This window comes from Camelina sativa, chromosome 4 (assembly GCF_000633955.1).
Source record: "Camelina sativa cultivar DH55 chromosome 4, Cs, whole genome shotgun sequence".
Classification (NCBI taxonomy): Eukaryota; Viridiplantae; Streptophyta; class Magnoliopsida; order Brassicales; family Brassicaceae; genus Camelina; species Camelina sativa.
This window is the reverse complement of record NC_025688.1, coordinates 11,619,809-11,639,386: the sequence shown is the minus strand read 5'-3', so window position 1 is coordinate 11,639,386 and position 19,578 is coordinate 11,619,809. Positions and strand designations below refer to the sequence as shown.

The 19,578-nt window shown below is 33.7% G+C and overlaps 2 protein-coding genes across 2 annotated transcripts; both read left to right on the top strand.

The window, feature by feature from the left end:
* Nucleotides 9,509–10,702, top strand: LOC104783756. Its single transcript, XM_010508872.1, has one exon. It carries the CDS (start codon nucleotides 9,509–9,511, stop codon nucleotides 10,700–10,702), a length of 1,194 nt encoding a protein of 397 aa, XP_010507174.1.
* LOC104783755 lies at nucleotides 13,576–15,537 on the top strand. Its single transcript, XM_010508871.1, has 4 exons — nucleotides 13,576–13,660; nucleotides 13,753–14,256; nucleotides 14,334–14,575; nucleotides 14,632–15,537. Exons 1-4 carry the CDS (start codon nucleotides 13,576–13,578, stop codon nucleotides 15,535–15,537), a joined length of 1,737 nt encoding a protein of 578 aa, XP_010507173.1.

Sequence of the window (19,578 nt, the reverse complement as noted above, 5' to 3'; positions counted from 1 at the left end):
AAAAAAAAAAGATTCTGGTTTTTAATCCCTATAGTCTTCAAATAGTCATTAAATCTAGATTAACATAGTCGCAACACAGTCGTCAAATAGTCGTCTCGTAGTAGCCAAGTAGTCGCTACATTTGACGACTATATCACAACTATTCTCAAACTAATCTCCTTCACATCGCATTAATCGTTAAACTGTCAGCAAATAGTCGTAAATGTTTACTGACTACTTTACGACTATCTGTACACAACGACTGTTCACATTTTAATTAATCGTAACTTAGTCACAAAACAGTCGTAAACGTTTACGACTACCTTACGACTACTTTTACGACTACGTGGATTAGTCGTAACGTAGTCGCTATTTACCGACTAAATTACGACTGAATTTCCTACCGACTAACGTTTTACGACAACAGTGATTAGTCGTAAAATAGTCGTAATTTATGAAATAGCGACTACGAAACGACTACAAATGCAGTCGTAAATGGCCTGTTTTCTTGTAGTGTGTGTTTTCTGAATTTTTTTTTCTTAAACAAAATGCAACTGCACGGTACATATGCATGGTCTATATACTCTATGACCATTACAAGAAAACAAACGATTAAATCATAATGATCCATCAATAATCAGCGACGATTTGGGCATGTCTAATACTCGTCATTAATGATCGACTACTAGTTCATTACGAGTTACTTTGGCAAAACAAGGATGATGACATCACATGGCTAGTAAACGACACACTGTACTGTAAGTTCGAAAAAAAAATACGTTAAAACTGGAAAAATAGATTCAAATAGATGATATCGTTGTTGCTTATTAGGGACCGTTATCAAGAAAAGCATTTTAGTTTTTCAAAAGATAAGAAAATAAAATATTAATAGTTTAAGATGATCCTGAACTGCTCAGGGCTCTTGATCTAGTTTATGTGCAAGTGCATCACTTGATAATTTCTGTATATTAAATCACTAATAGTCCCAAGGTATATATATCTTCCAGCTCATGCTGAGCAACAAACTCCTATCCTTCAATACCATATGCGATAGATGACCATTCAATGATTGTGTCTCCCCAACTCTACTAGACCCGAAAATGATATACTAAAAATTTGATGGTGGTGGTGTTATGCATGATGCATCCCAAACATCCCGGCCGATCAGACAATTCATCTAACAAGAGAAAAATGGTTAACTAATAAAAAAACAAACTAATGTACTTACGTCATGAATGGCGACATAAAAAAACCGGAATGTTTTTTCAAAACAAAAATCCGCATTAATGACATCAATTGAATAAATTATATTGGTTTGCCGTTTTCTAAAATACAAAAAAAAAGAAAACTGTTTTATTTTTTCGTTATGTCTGATAAAAAAATACGTATTATCTCTTAGGTAACTCCAGATATGGTGCATGACACCTTAAAATCCATTTTTATAATTAATTATTGATATATAATTATGCAACAAATAATCATAATTATAACAAAATAAATTTTGTATTAATCACACTTGTAGATGAAAATGTTAACCACCAATCAAATAAATTTAATCAATAATCAATAATTTAAATCAACAATTCTTTATTTACCACCAATCAAATAAATTTTTGTTTTTAAAGTTCATATATAATAGATGAAAATGTTATTTCGTTAACACTTAAATCAATAATAATCAATTTAAATCTATAATATGTTTAATTATGTTTCTATCTATAATATGTATTTTTCTGTTTCGTAGTTATTTTATCGGAAAAAAATATTTATTCATAGAAAACAAACCAAATAAAAAACTATACTAATTATTTAAAATATAATATAAAATATGCACCGCAAATAGTTATCCAAATATTATTTTGTAGCACTATTTTACAGTAATCAGTAATAAGAGTCTGAATAGTGACAGCGTTGTGCGGAATAAACAGTTTGATAGTGTGGTACGGTTTATATGATGTTCATGCGGGAGAAATATATTTGCGAGAAAAGTGCAGTTATTACTGAACAAGTGGTAAAGAATAATATTTGATTGTTGAAAAAGGTAGTTGCGCTTTACAATAAGCGTGAAACGATCTGACCTATTTTTTTTGTAGATATAATAATTCTCTAGTGATCACATACTCAATAACATCCTAACCCCAATCAAATACAACCAGCGGATAACAGTCAATAGAATAAACCAGTATCATTAAACGAATAAACTAGTATCAATTCCACAATATCAATAACATTAAAAAAAAAAAGTCATAGAACCAACAACCTAATCATCCGTTCTAGAAAACCATGTTCCAATCTAACAACCTAACAAAAGCATAGAGCAAAGACCCTGGGCCTCTTCATCCCCCTGATTTACGATCATACTTTTCCTGACAAAAAACAATTGAGATGCATGAGTACTATCATAAATACTCAGTGAAGCAATCCTCCAATCTATTGAGCTATACATACAATCACTTGAGATCTCCCATACTCACTAACAACCTAACCCTAATCAGACAACAGATAAGGTAATACTTCCATCTTGGTAACTCCATAGATGGGATGAATCCTTTCTTCCTTCAGAACAATACGTATAGCAAATGGTCGGTGTTATTAGACAACATTCATCCAACATTGTGTATGAAAGCAGAGAATATAATGTTGACTATGTTGATCCCGGGACCTACATCACCATGCAACAACATTGACGTCCATCTAGCTCCTTTGATAGATTACCTAAAAGAATTATGGAATAAAGGGATTGTGATTTACGATTCATTTATGAATGAGAATTTTACCCTTAAAGCAATGTTGTTGTGGAGTATCACTGATTATCCTGCCTTAGGAACATTAGCTGAGTGTAAAGTGAAAGGCAAACAGGCGTTTAATGTGTGTGGAAAGGATACATCCTTTAGGTGGTTGCAATTTAGTCGAAAGCATGTTTATTTGAAAACAGAAAAAGACTTAGACATGGGCATCCTTATAGAAGAAGAAAAAAATGGTTTGAAAACACTATAGAGGAAGGGGGTGCGAGTAGAATTCAAAGTGGAGCAGAAATTTTTAATATTATCAAGAATTTCATAAATGAGTTTGGAAAACCATTTGTGGAAAAAACAAACAGAAAAAAAAAATGAAAAGGAGTCTATGAAGATGAGGTGACTCTCGACGATGAAAAGGATGAAAACAATGATAATTGGAGGTGGAAGAAATGGTTCATTCTTGTAACGCCCCGACTGCCACCTCTTAGTGGGCTCCATGTCCAATCCCAGTCCATGGTTCATCTTCTTAATGGGCCTCACGTCCTCTCACTAGGTCCGTGAGTCCATCCATATCCGATGGTCGTTTTGCTACGTCCGGGAGGTTTTGAAGACTTGTTACCGTCCCTACAAATCACCACATGATCTTTCCATGTGTTTTTTCCTCACTCGCACAGTTCCGACAGTCACTTCCCCGAAGGTCACGCATCCTGAGAATCTAGCATAAGCATGCTTAACTGTGGAGTTCTCTCCGGACCCTTGACCGAAAAGATAAGTGCACTTTGGTAACATAGGTGGCCAAATTAATTCTTTTAAACCTCTCTGCATGTCCCTGAAACCGGGATGTCACAATTCTATTTGATTTACCTTATTGGAGGGTAGATTTTTAATTAAGCCTTTCAGTGTTGTAAATTTCAATAACTTGTTTGCATATTCTTTTTGAAAATTGACTTTTTAACGTAGTCTTTATCTTATTCTTATGTGTTAGGATATGTCGGTTCGTCACAATATTAATGTGATGCATCCAGAGAAGAATGTATATGATGCTATAGGTCTATTCTTATACAATCTGCTCATTCGAACGATGGTTTGAAAGCAAGAAAATACTCGAAAGATATGATGATTCGTGGAAACTTACACATTCAGAATAAAGGGAAGAGAAAGTACTTACCTCTATCCCTGGGGGGAGGAAGGCTAGTGGTGGTACCGGAAGCTGAAGAAGGCTGGTGGTGGAGGAGGATAAAGGAGGATGAGGAAGGCTGATGATGGAGAAAGATAAAGGTTTGTGGCAGAGGAGGATGAGGAAGACCCGGTGATGGAGGAAAAAGAAGAAGTGGGGACGATTAGTTTTTTCTTTCTTTCAACGAGAGAATGTGAGATTAGAGATTAGAGTTCTTAATTTTCATCAAAATTTTGTTTTATTGGACTTAGCCCATTACATTATAATGTTTATAATATTATTGCCCAAACCCATATATATGTGTATTATATATATAACCGGATTCGGATATTCAGTTTGGAATTTCTGTGATATCCGGATCTGGCCGGATACATAAAATCAATATCCGGATTTGTATCCGTTCAACTGGATATCCAATTTTTGGATCATATTCGGATATCCGCCGAATCCGGATATTTAGTTTCAGACCTACTTACCTCTAGTTTTTTTGGCTGTCCAAAGAAAAAAACAATATTTTGCAAAAGATTAAATTCATTCAGAGGATCTGATGGATATTATGTAAATAATAACTATTTTATGTGTGTAGCATGATCCATATAATAACTATTTTTAGACTTTTTGTGACTATTTTGATTGCGAGTGCAATACCTCAATCGAAAAATAAAATCAGTCAATTCAAAACTTCAAAAAACATACTTCATTAAAATTTAAACAATTATTTTAAAATCTATGGATCTATTATATTTTTAATAAAATTCACCTAAATCCACATATAACCTCATGAAGATTGTCTCGCACACATTAACACAACTTTTCACCTGCATGAAGAAACAAAAATAACAAATTACTTCAATTATCTTTACCCATGACCTAAAGCGATAATCCAATTAATGATTTAATGATTTACTCATAAGGGCATTCAGAGCCATGCCATAGTGGAGAGAAAAAGAAGCATTGGCTTGTGGCATCCAATTAAAAAAATTATTAAAAGGTATATATTTATTAGTTGGATTACATAGTTTATTGCTAATAAAATTATTTTAATATCAAATATAGGTTTACAATTTATAATGATAAAACTTTATGCTATTCGGAGAAGCAAAATTTGGGCTTGTACAATCCACACATAGACTTCTAATACGTTAATTAATTAAGAAAAAAGATAAACACAATAGTTATTTAATAATTAGGGTAAAATTAAGAGATTTGTTTTGTTGCCTCTACTAGTCTCGTTACATCTTTCATTTTTTTTTTGATTATTGTAGTTTAGAGGGATAAAAAAAAATTTGAAAGTTTTTTTCCAAATTGTTTTACAGTCTCTGTAAAATAGTTCATGTTTTTTATTTTATTTTCTTGTTTACTTTGTTTTTTCTGATTTTTTTAACCCAATTCTTTTTCAATTTGCAAATAGTAAATATAAATTGTAATTTTATTTTTATAACCTGGTTAACTATTTTGTGGATAAAATGGAAAAAAATGTTTTAGAATTTTTATATATCATTTGTTAATTTGTTTTCTTAAGTGAAAAAAAAAATTATTAACATTTTTTAGTGAATTGGGGCATTATTCTTTTAATCGCTTATGATACTCATCAATATTGGAACAGCTCTGAGGACATTGGCCGTAGCAGTCTTTTAATGAGTCTCTCACTCACAAAAAAGAAATATTAAAAAAGTAAACAAGAGAAAAATATGAGAAGTTTGTGAGAGACTCGTTTAACACATGTTTAAACATAATTGATTCTAAATTTTTATTTATAGTTTAAAGTTTAAATAAAAATAAAATTTATTAAAATTTATTAAAATAATATATTTGAGAAACTAATAGAGATTTCTCCATTCCACATGCTCTAACAAACATTAATCGCATAACCATGCTCACTTAAACATATACATGTTGTGAAACTTGTGATGCATATAGCGTAGAGCTAGACGACTAATCTTAATCACCATGAATCTAGAACATCTCATTTTCGGACATATTCCACTATCTCAACCATATACTCTTCGGATATCTTATTTGGCACATCTTTCTAAACTTAGTAATGACAGATTTTGAATTCATGGTTCTGTCTACCTCGATCATCACAACCATTAACTAAATTTATGTGGATTCGTTGCGATTTATTGTCGCTATATGTGTTTCTGGATTTTCCACGGCTTTCAAATAATAACACTTTTTGAATTATTGTGGATTGGGTGGATTTAAAATGATGTTAGAACATTTGATATGAATTATATTCAGCGAGTCTTTGTTGGAAAAAGAAATCACAGTTTGTAACAATTTGCAAGTGTCCCTTTTGGAATTTATTGTGTTGGATTAAGGGTTTGCATTTATAGTATTTAATATATCTATATATACATTTTTTGAAACATTTATAAAATAAATCCCGAAGTTCATATCTATTTACAAGCATGTCATTGACATTAATTATTAATTTATTTTTTATTTAATTAATAATATTAAGTTTCTATTTTTGAATACAAGATTTCCAATCCTAAAAAAATTTTCAAAACAATTGGAACCACTCTCTTTACCATTAAGAATTAAGTTTATAATTAATTTAATTAATATTAAGTTTCCAATTTTACCAAACAATATTTTCTCCATACACAAATTTCCTAAACAATCAGCCTAATCAATTAAAAAAAATGATTTTCGATCTTGGAAGAGGATACGTGGCCGAGATTTTTGATCTCAACGTATTTAAAACTAATTTTTACTTTCATGGTTTCATATGATGAGTTTTTGCGAATTAAAAATCTTTGAAAATGTTGTCTGATCTGCCTAGCATGACAGGTTTGGACTATAGAACCAACACTAAAACTATTAGTATATGAACTACAAAATATTACACATACTATAACACATTCTTAATATTCCAAAAAAATAAAATTCTAAACAAAATTATAAATTAATTAGACAAAATTTAATTAATTGAGAATTTGAAAACTAAATAAATTAAAAATTATTATTTAAAATACAATAATTTATAATTTTGTTCCGCGGTGTACCGCGGATGAAATTCTAGTTTTCTAAGTAAAAACAGTAATATAATAGAAATGTTTTTGGTACCGAGGCTGGTTGAAGTTCGAGTACTTAAACCAGTATCCAAACTCTCTAATTGGGTCATGATTAGAGTGAAGATCGACTATTTCGGTAATTTGTATAATTTTAAGATACTTTACTTTTACAAAAAAAAAATGATACTTTTGGAACTAATTTTAAAAGGCAAACTAAAATGTTACTCTACTATTTAATTTGCCATATTCCACCATGAATTACTATAAAACTGTGGTAGATTTTTCAACATCATTTTTTAGCTAAATTGAGTTGTTACCATTTGAACCTATATAGTTTTTATTTGCTTTTGTTTGCTTAATATTCTATTTTTGAATAACTAACTCAATCGTTCTAAATAAGTCGAACAGAAATAATATAAACCAATTATAATTTATTTAATCATAAATACATATAAATCAACAAATTTTAATAACTTGTAATGTTTAAAATTCATTCCAGAAATTTTATCATTTAATGAACAACAGTAAAAATATATACATGGGATCCAAAAAATTACTCACAAAATGAATAGTAAACCATGTAAAAGAGATTGACCACAAAAAAAAATAAACTGAGAGTGAAATATAAGCCAAGTGACTTGCAAAGAGAGTAAAACATATAAATTTGTAAAAGCAAAGATATAAAATGTTAGTGTAAGAACACTTACGATGTTAAAAAAAAAATCATTGGATAAAAATATAATTTAACAGCTCAAACTATTGGCTTGTTTGAGCTAATCCATTAAAGAAAAAAATTAACAGGTCAAACACAAGTCGATTACAAAAATTTTTAAGTTGGTTTAATAGTAAGTGTTAAATTAGGTTTTTTTCTACAGATTGTTTGTAATGTTTTCAGTTTTATCCATACTATTTCGATGTATTGACCAATTAACAAATTTTAATTATAATGTATTAAATATGATAACAATAGAAAAATATTTTATTTTATAATATGTGTGAACAATACATTATTGAAATGGAGGGAGAGTAAATCAGCAATATGGTTAATTTGGTAGTATCAAAATTTATCCCATAAAATATCTTTTAAAAATTTTGAAATATAAGACATAATGATATTTTGGAAGTTCATAATTTAAAACAAAACTACAAAATCCCTTTCAAATGACAAGTACTTTACATATTAGAAAAATAATTAAGAAATTCGTAAAAATGTCATAATAGAAATTTAATTGATGGGGTAGTTGAAACGTAACGAGTGTATGCTTTTTCATTTGTTATGATCGATCTTACATAATTAAAGATATAGTAGGCGCAGAAATTAATTTCTTTTGTATTCCCAACTAATAGGATGTTGACTTGCTGAACTAAAACAAACAAAAATATTTTAGAAAATTGAAAACAGAAATAATCAAATGATCTTTTCTTCTCTTACATTAACACTAGGAAGAGGATCTCCGCCTCACGCGGGATTATGCTACTGAAAATCATTTTATATTTTTTTATATTTTTTTGTCAAAAAAAACAAAAAACAAATTATATAACAAAATTTTTTGTATTTGCGATATAATTTATTTGAATTATTTGTTTTGCCAATTTCTTGATAGTAGCTTGAATTTTGTCCCCCTTTAAAGATTTGGTATAATAAAAATATAAATATTATAAAAAATAGAAATTATATAATGTAAACAGTAAACATATATATTGCAATATATATAAACAGTAAACATATATATTGCAATAGAATATATGAGAAATACAAAATTTTTATGCTATATATAAACAATGTAAATAATATTAGTTAATCTGTAATTTCAAAACACTATAAAAAGTTAAGTATATATAAGTGAGGAATTTTGAAACAATCTCATTATCAATAATAGCATATATCAAGATCATTTCAATTGTTTTACCCATGGTAGCTGAGTATTGTTTCCACAGTCGGATGATCTTCACCTTGATCTTTCACATATTTTTAAAAGGTTTCAAGTGACAAACATTGTTGAAAGAAGCCATGAGAGATTATAAGATAGAGTGCTTGTAAATTCCGATTTTGTTTGCGTGGTGAACTGGTGGTTTTGATGGTGATTGGAAGAACAAATATATAAGGATAATAATTTCTATTAGGATTTTATTTTTTAATTTTTTCAAAACCCCTCCAATTAAGCAAATTAGAAAGCATATAATTAGGTATTTGATTTTGGATTTTTTAGGAGATATGATTACACAAATCAAGTGCAATAGTTGATTTCGGATTATTTGATTCGATTCTAACTTTTAACGTAGATCAAGGATTTAAGTGTGGCGTATATGATTCCTTTTAGGGTTTGAGTATCTCTGTTTTATATTTATCAATGTGGTAAATTTATTTTGAAACTTAAATCACTTTTGTAGGAGCAAAAGACAAGAATAAAATACCTTGGCTTTCTTGGGACAAGATGACTAAGCTGAAGCAATATGGAGGAATGGGATTCAAAGATCTTCACCAATTCAACATTGCCTTATTAGCGAAACAGGCATGGAGAATGCTTAAAGAACCTTAATCCCTCCTTGCAAGAGTCCTCCAAGCTAAATACTTCTCACAATCAGTGCTAATGGATGCAAAATTGGGACATCGGCCTAGTCATGCCTGGAGAAGCATATACCAAGGTATACAACTTGCTAAACAGGGCCTCAAATGGAGAATAGGCGATGGTAACACTGTGATAATATGGCAAGACCTGTGGATTGATAACCCTCCTCATCCAGCCAGGAGAGCGAATCCAAGTCAGTTAAATCCAAACTCACTCAAAGTGGTGGATCTTCTAACACCAAGCACAAATCAGTGGAATGAGGAGAAATTACGCGAATTAGTGCACTCGGAGGATATTAGCCTTATTCGGAGAATCAGACCACGTCTTGCCAAGGTACCTGACATTCCTATTTGGACATTTACCAACAACGGTCATTACTCAGTAAAGTCAGGTTACCATCAACTCACAAAAGTGGAGGATGAGACTGTCCCATCAGCAAATAAACTTTGGAAGTCCTTGTGGTCTTTGCAAGTTCCACCGAAAATCAAACACTTTTGGTGGAGAGCCCTTCATAATGCTCTTCCGGTTGCTGAGACATTGGTATTGCGGAACATAAATATCCCACGAGAATGTCATTTTTGTGGAGAAGCACAAGAGACCATCATCCACCTCCTTTTCCACTGCAGAACATCAAGAGAAGTTTGGGAGCTTTCTCATGTGCCTATCACTGCAGGTCAGCTAGACTCTCACAATTTTCTTGCTAGAATAATTCAGATTCTCCTCTCAGCGAAAAACGTAGACTCCCCAAAGGAGTACATTTTCCCGTTCATTGGCTGGCGGATTTGGAAAGCATGCAATGCCCTTCTTTACAACAGCAAAAGATGGTCCATCCCCGATATTATACGCAAAGCCCTCATGGACTTTAGACTATGGAAGGAGGCACAAAATGGTTTGTTGTCTTATGACAATAAGCATGGACACCAGGAGAAGATTAATATAGCCACCAACAATGCTATATTAAACCAAACTAACTCCTTCTATTGCTATACAGATGGATCATGGCTGAACAATCAAAGCAGAGCTGGGATAGGATGGACACTGCCCAATACCCAGGGCAAATGTATTTTAAAAGGATCCTCCTCAATTGAACCCACCAATTCAGCTCTTGAAGCAGAAGCCATTGCGATCAAAGAGGCACTCCTCCAGATCAGGCATTTGGACTACTACCCAGTAGTTTTCTGCGGAGATTCGAAAACCATTTATACATACCTGTAGAAAGCTAAAGAGCAAGGCAAGCCACCGAATGAAATTGCAGAAGTTCAAGGCCATCTGGAAGACATACTTACGTTGTCCACCAGTCTCCATCAATTCACTTTTGTTAGTAGGACATCAAATGTATTTGCTGATGCGTTAGCCAAAAAAGCTAGGATTGAAAACTCTCCTATGATTATCTCTTGGGTTTGTTAATCATGTAAACTCTGTATTTTTTCACTTAATTAGAAAGAAATGTTGGCCGACGAAAAAAAAAATCATAGTAACACGTCAAATCTTGTAAACAACTATAATTATTGATAATCTTGTAAACAACTATAATCAAGGATATTTGTTTGATTCGCCAACTATAATTGTAGTGATCAAGCCATATGTTTTGAAAATATTAAATTTATTTCACTAGTAAGATTTATTTGCTCCTAAAATATAGGGCATTAAACAGATTACCTAGGTGATGAATATTCGTTTTTCTTTATACCTTTTTTATTTAGTTATCTAAAACTAAAAACGAATAATTGTTATAGATTTGTTTACATATTAAATTTTTAATATTAATAGAGATCTAAATTCTGATAAATTCTAGTAAATCCTGAACTATAAATCCTAGTAATTTTAAATAACAGTTTTCTATTTACCATTAGTTGATTAAAACAGGCAAATAATTTGTTATGTAATGTGTTGTGACCTTGTTTGTTTTTTACAAAAATCATTATGCTGAAATTTTCATATTTCGTAACATATAAATCATTAGACCCAAAAAACTATATTATTAAAAAAGTTTAAATCATTATATATGGATTTTATGTTAACAAACCGCTATATATGCGGTATAAAATATATGATTAATTTGATCCTAATAATTTTCTATTAAACCCGATCAGGTATTAAATTTATGATTTATTATATCCCTAAAAGTGATATTGTTAAACCCGATCAGATTTTTTTAAGGATTTTAATTATAAATATTAATATCAAATACAATGGTAGACAACTGTAATTAAGTTGGTATTTTAAGGGTTGTTTGATAAAAAGTGTCCTGAGCTCTGTAATACTGACACATCAACTTTTTTTGCAAGTGTGCTTCTCTATTAATATATAGGGGATGTTTTCTTAATTGTCCTCACAAAATATAATTATTTACCAAATTGTATAGTTTTCCGAAAATAATTGTATAAGCTTATCCAAAATAATTTCATAAATCTTCGTATTAACTATCATGTGGCCAAAAAACCCTTTTATACTAAAAAAAGAATTCCCTCTTTTGGGCTTAGTACCCTCTTTTTCTGATAGAGTATCTCAATCTATAGAAAATAGAGTTTTGACAGGAAAAACACTTTCCCTTCGTTCGAAACACACCGTTTTCTCTTGGTTTTCATCTTATTTGGGTAACTTTTATCTGTTCGACTAGGGTTTGTTCTTCTTTTCTATCAAACTTCCCAGATCTTACAATTTTGCCTGCTAGCTTTTCGATAAGATAGATTCCTTTGTCTATTCGTTAGCTTTTCGTTCTCGGGGTTTGTTTAAAAGCTGAAGTCTCCCAAGCGCAGTTAGATCTAGTTAGCATGTCGGCAGTGATGGATAAAGCTATGACAGCCATGTCTCTGGAGGAAGAGGAGGTCCCGTTTGATATGTCGGATCTTCCTCAGTTCTGCTCTGGGGAACAGAATAGGCTGAGTTTAATAGGAAGACTCCTGAATCCTAAGAGTCAGAGTATGTCTAGTCTGATATTAAATATGCCAAGGAAATGGCAAAAGGTAGGAAGAGTTCATGGAGTGGCTCTATCAAAGGAAAGATTCCAGTTCATTTTCTTGAATGAGCATGACCTGATTGAAGTCCTGGAGAAGGGTTTTCAATCTTATGATCAATGGGGTTTAGTTATGGAAAGATGGTTAGCCAATCCTCCCCCTGATTCGCTTCAATTTGTAAACCTCTGGGTCCATATCAGGAACATCCCTATTAATTACTACACGAAGGAAGCAATCACCCTTCTGGGTGATTTGGTGGGACAAGTTATTGAGGTTGTTTTTGACCCAACTCTGCCTCAGAACAAGGATTTCGTTCATGTTAAGGTTAGATTCGACGACTCAAAACCCCTGAGAAAATCAAAGGCCATAAACCTGCCTGGAGGCTTGTCTACTATCGTTTTCTTCTTCTACGAGAAAGTCCAGAAAAGAAGCTACAACTGTCAAAGACTCACTCATATTGATGACGACTGTCTTATGATTCTTAAGCAAATCCAAGATCAGATTATCGACACGAAAATGGGGAAAAAGGTTGATAAAGCCCAGCCAGATTTGATTATCAAGGAGGATGATTTCCTCTTTGGGATTCTAAGGGAGGACCAGGTTGGTATTCATCCTCTCTTAGGCAGGCCCAGAATTGCTCCATATGTTCTAGATGGGATGAGGCAATACTTGAGATTAGCTACAGAAGAAGACAAAGCTCTTAAAATTGAGAAAGTTCAGAATTCAGTAGCTGAAGTAGTTAAAGATCTGATTGCTTAGAAAACTGTTCTTCGCTTGGAACCGACTCCCATTATTTCTTCGGATTTCAATAGAGGAAAAGGTCTTGTTTTCAGTTTTGGATCCTCTAAATTGTCCTCGTCTGCTCAACAGTGCCTCGGGCAAAGAGATAAGTTGATGGCAGGTGCTATCCAAGCGGAAAGAAATCAAGTGCAAAGATAGGAACCAACGATTTACTCTGAAGGGGTGCATCTTGTAGACTACTCCTTGTCCTCGTCTGATTTTCAGACTTGTTCAACGGCTTATGCGGTTGGCTTCAGTGAAGCTAGCCCTTCCGAGACACAGTCTAAAAGAGGGAGGGGAAGGAAAAGACCCTATGTCAGTAGACGAAAGCCAAAATCCCAAGACACTCAGATGGTAATGGGAGAGGTTCCTCTAAAGCTAGGATCACAAGTTGGCTCTATGGAGAAAAGGAAAGGAGATATCAGTAAACAGGAAGGTCAAAAAGTCGCAAGGCGAAAAACTAAAGAGGTGGTCCCAAATGAGGGACCTTCCAATATCTAATGAGCATCCTGAGCTGGGATTGTCAAGGATTGGGGTGGCCTCAAGACTTGACAGTTCAGCGTCTCATGGAAATGCGTCAAAAACATTTCCCTGAGATTTTGTTCTTAATGGAGACAATGAATATAAGAGATGTACTTGTAGATATTCAATGTTGGTTAGGTTATGATCATGTATATACGGTGAACCCAGTTGGGAGATGTGGAGGTCTTGCTTTATTTTGGAAGAAGAGTGTGGAGATCGACTTTCTGTTTGTTGATAAGAATATTTTGGACCTGAAGGTAAATATTGGCAGTGCAACTTACTTCCTCTCATGTGTCTATGGAAACCCCAATAGCAGTCTCATAAACGGGGTTTGGGAAAAACTGACTAGGATTGGGATCCCAAGGAAGGAGAAGTGGTGTATGATAGGAGATTTTAATGAGATACTCCATAATGGAGAGAAATTAGGAGGACCTACCAGAAGTGAAGCATATTTTGTGGATTTTGCTGAAATGCTGAAAGCTTGTGAAGTATCGGAGCTGTCAAGTACTGGTAATAGTTTTACCTGGGGGAAAGAAGAGGAGATTTATGGACTCAGTGCAAGTTGGATCGATGTTTTCGCAATAAAGAATGGCTTACTTTCTTTCCTGCGGCTAATCAGGCTTTCTTAGATAAGAAAGATTCTGATCATAGGCCAGTATTGGTCTCTTTAGTCTCATCTCAGGACAGCTATAGAGGTTCCATCCGTTTGACAAGCGTCTCTTGCACAAGCTGTTGGTTAAAGAATCAATTGAAAAAGCTTGGTCAGCCTCTTCCTCTCTTTTTGGGCAATGAGCTACTGAAAGACTTAGAAGGTGTCGAAAGGCTCTCAGTAAGTTTAAAAGAGATAACTCTACCAACTCTCAGATAAAGATAACCAAGCTTCAGGAGGAAATCGAAGCTGAGCATGCATTCATAAACACATCCTTTTCAAGAATGGTGATCATAAAGAGAGATATGGTAGTAGCACATAAAGAAGAGGAGATTCATTGGACGCAGAAATCAAGAAAGCAATGGCTTCGCTCGGGGGACAAAAATACAAAATACTTCCATAATTCGGTCAAAGCGGAAAGAACCAAAAATGCTATAGTGAAGCTTATTAACGAAGCTGGATTGGCCCAGAAATCAGAGGCCTCAAAAGGGGATGTAGCAGCTCGGTATTTCCAGAAACTCTTTGCTTCTTCTTACCCTAGGGAAGAGGACCTCCAATTTTTTCAAGATTTTGTTCCTAAGGTGAATGAAGAAATGAATGAATTGATTATAGCTGATGTAACATCAGAGGAAGTTAGACAAGCAGTCTTCTCAATCAGTCCTTCTCGGGCACCTAGAGCAGACGGAATGACCGGTCTATTTTTTCAAAAGTATTGGAGTGTGGTGGGTGAGCAGATAACTAAGGAGGTTCTCAGTTTTTTCAAAGATGGTTCCTTCGACAAAGAATGGAACTTTACCCAAATTTGTCTCATCCCCAAGAAGGTAAATGCTTCTTTTATGTATGATTTAAGACCTATCAGCCTCTGTTCAGTGATGTACAAAATCATTTCAAAGATTATGGTTGCCAGACTTAAGCCTTTTCTTCCGGTCATTATCTCTCCAACCCAATCTGCTTTCGTTCCAGAGAGGCTTATTTCAGACAACATCATTATCGCGCATGAGATTGTCCACAGTTTGAGGACGCATGAGGCAACTTCAAAACATTATATGGCTGTAAAAACAGACATGTCGAAAGCTTTTGATAGAGTGGAATGGAGCTATTTGAAAGCTCTACTAGTTGCGTTGGGATTCCACCCAAAATGAATAAGCTGGGTAATTGTATGTGTCGCTACTGTCTCTTACACGGTTGTAATCAATGGTCAATCCTTTGGGATGATCTCTCCAGAAAGAGGACTGAGACAAGGAGACCCCCTCTCTCCTTTCCTCTTCGACCTATGTACCGAAGGATTAACTCACCTTTTGAACAAAACTGCACTAGAAGGTCGAATTTCAGGACTTCAATTCACTGAGTAAGGACCTTCGATCCACCATTTATTATTCGCAGATGACAGCTTATTTGTTTGTCGGGCTGAAGAGAACCAATCCGAAGCACTTCAACAGGTTCTGCAGAGTTATAGTCGTGCAACTGGTCAAACTATCAACTTAGACAAATCTCTATTACTTTTGGAGCAAATGTGTAGGAGAGAGTTAAAGATGAAAGAATGAAGAATAGATTCTTTGGTTGGTTTGCTAGATCACTATCTCAAGGAGGAAAAGAGATTTTGATTAAATCAGTGGCGATGGCTATGCCAATTTACGCTATGTCCTGTTTTAAGCTGCCTAAGTCCACCTGCTCAACTCTATCAAGTGCCATGTCTGACTTCTGGTGGAGTAATATGGAGAATCAGAGGAAAAGTCATTGGGTTTCCTGGAATAAGCTTTGTCTTTCTAAGGCTCAGGGTGGTATGGGTTTTAAAGACATCAAAGTTTTCAATCAAGCTTTGTTGGCAAAGCAGGCTTGGAGACTCCTTTCATGAAGAGTAGATATTTTGTTGAGGATCAATTTCTTAGCGCCTCTCTAGGATCCAAACCCTCTTTTGCTTGGAGGAGTATCCTGTTTGGTAGAGAATTGTTAATCATAGGCTTGAGACATTGTATTGGAAATGGAGCCTCTACAAATGTCTGGACAGATCAATGGCTATTGGACGGCCAAATGAGAGCCCCCTTAATGAAGAACATCCTAGTCGATCTGGAGCTTAAGGTGGAAAGTCTTACAGATCCGATAACAAAAGGATGGAACCTGGTTTCTCTTCATGAGCATTTCTTTCCTAGGGACATTGCTTTAATTTACAAATAAAAACCAGTGGTTTCCTCTCCGGATTAGAAATGCTGGCAACACAACAAGAGTGGTGAATACTCAGTCCGCTTAGGTTATTGGCTGGCAGATCAGGAACGTAATGCCCAGACTATCCAAGAAGCTTCTTTGCAACCTTCGCTAAATGGTATAAAGGACAAAATCTGGGAATATCTAGCCCCAACCAAACTCAAAATCTTCATTTGGATGGCAATAAGTGGAGCACTTCCAGTGGCCGAAAGACTTATGACCAGAGGGATACATTTAGATTCGAGATGCCAAATCTGCGGAATGGAAGGAGAATCCATAAATCATTTGCTGTTCATTTGTCCTTAAGCTCGACAGGTTTGGGCACTCTCTGATATTCCCTCTCCAGAATCAGGTTTTAATGTTAACTCTCTCTATCAGAACCATTACTTTGTGCTAATGCTAGCAAAAAAGGCAACAGGGGAAGGAAATGTGAGGTGTACAATCCCCTGGATCCTTTGGACTCTCTGGAAAAACCGCAACAGTTTAGTCTTTGAAGGTTGGACCTTTGTGATCCCTCAAATAATAGACAAGATAAAGGAAGACTCAGCGCAATGGTTCCTAGCCCAGATAATTGAAGAGGAAGAGGCCCAAAGAGAAATCTCTCAAGACAAAATATCAAAACCTCCTTGGCGATCTCCGGATAGATCATGGCTTAAATGCAATTTCGCCTACTCTTGGGATAGAGACAAGAAACTTGGAGGTGCGTCCTGGGTCTTCAGAAACTACAAAGGTATGGTTCTGCTCCATTCTAGGAAAGCTTTTAGTAGAATGGATTCAAAACTGGTGACAGAACTAGAATGTTGGCTATGGGTAATCGAGAGTCTCAGAAGCCTAAAAATTAGGCGAGTCATATTAGCAGTCGAAGCTACAGATTTGTTGCAGGTCATAAAAAGACCAGAAGCTTGGCCATCCTTTAAATTCCAATCTGAAATTTTGGTTTTGGCTCTAAAACTCATACCTTGTTGGAAATTGCAAAAAGAGGACAGAAGTACTAACAAAGGAGCATCTTTGATTGCTTAAAGTGTTACTAAAGAGGATCGTTTACAATCATATGTAGCAGTTGGGCATCCAAGGTGGTTGCAGGGGCTTTTCACTCAAGAGAGTTACATTACTCGTTTGTAATATCTTTTTGAATTCTCTTGTTTAGCTGATGATTGCTTAGGATCCTTAATTTTTTTGAAAGTTTACTAATTATGGGTTTTGTAACTTGTAAAAACTCACAAAAGCTTAACTTTTTTCATTCAGTGAAAAAAAAAAAAAAAAACTATCATGTGGCCAAAGCAAGGCTTCAACTGTTATTTTCATAATACTGGATATTTTTGTATTAAACAATTCTGGAATTCATTTCAAAAAATGATGACAAAGCTTTATAATTTCCAGAAATTTCTAAAATCAATCTTTACATGTAGAGATCACTTTCATGGTCATTTCTATTATAATATGGGATAGTATTTTGCTATTTTTTCTGTATAAACAACTTACTTTTGGAATTCACCCAATCTTGCCTAGTCCTCCTTACCTAATTTAACTTTTTCTTTAGAACCGAAAATACATACTACTGTATTCATACTGTTTTTTTCATAAAAGATACATACAAAAAGGGATCATATTTGTTTCCAAAAATAGATATAACCCAAAAATTATATATAAAAAGCCCATATTCCAATGAAAAAAATTCTGAAAAGGATTTTTAAAGTAATCCCCTATATATTAATAGAGAAGCACATTTTTGAAAAAACTGATGTGTCGTCGCCAGAGAGCTCGGGACACATTTAGCTATTTAGCCTCATTTCTATTATTATTTACAACTATATGCCATTGTGTTTTTGAAAAAAAAAATGTGTTATTTTTAAAAACTTTATCTCATAATTTTCTTAATATTAATTAAGTTTAAGCTTTAAATATATTTTATATATTAGTAAAAATGATTTATTGAAATGCATGTGTAACCCACACGGATCTCACGAATTCAAGCGGGACGGATGCAAAGACATTTTGCGGCTCAAAATATTTAAATCTGTTGCGGGATGGCTTAGCGGACGGGTTTTACCGGGTTAACAATTTTATTTAAATTATCCGATTTTGATAAAAATCTAAACGATCACTAATTCGGTTCACATTCTATCCAGATCCGCTATTATGTCAATCTAAAATTTATGGTGAAATTATTATTGTTTTAAACTTTTATAAACTTGACGAATTCAAACCAATATAAGTTTAAATGATATATTAAATAAATATATTTATAAATGTAATAACTCAAACAAAAATTTCACTCCCTCCAACAACATGGGTTATATTACCTAGTTGTATTTATAATAAAACACCAAAAACTTATTATAAATATAGTAAAATAATATTAACAGAAGATTTAAAAAAAAAAAAAAAGATTTTGCCCAAAGGCCTTTAATTTTCCTTGGGTCGGAGTTGGGCAGTCTAACCACATTCAGTAAGTTATGTCCCATATAAGTATTAAACGCATAAAAATCACGTATTATCCACATTAGCATTGTAGTTTTTTTTTAGGCCCGGGGATGACCATGACCATATGAAAGCCTCTAACTCAATGGAAGACCACTTGGTTAGCATTTTAGTTTTTTCAACGATGTTTTTACTTTTTCGTTAATACTAGAGCACTCATCTGTTCGAACCAAACGAATGATCGGTCCGGCCAAGGACTGCCTCATCCAAGCTCCTCAAAAGTAGTCATTTACTATGTATAGGTTCCCTTTTTCATTACCTGAAACAAAAGAAGCTTTCAACAAACATTTTGTTAATGTTGCTAGCTTGGTTGTCACTTCGTTAAGCACTTGGTTTGAGCATTGAAAGATTATCCCATATAATAGTCAATAAATCAATCATCTTGAGCTTTGGAACTTTGGCCTAAACTTACATTTCACATTTTTCTTTGACATTTGACAAAGGAGTTAACGGAATATGGTAAAATTAAAAACATTGTATTTTAGAATGGTAACACTTAA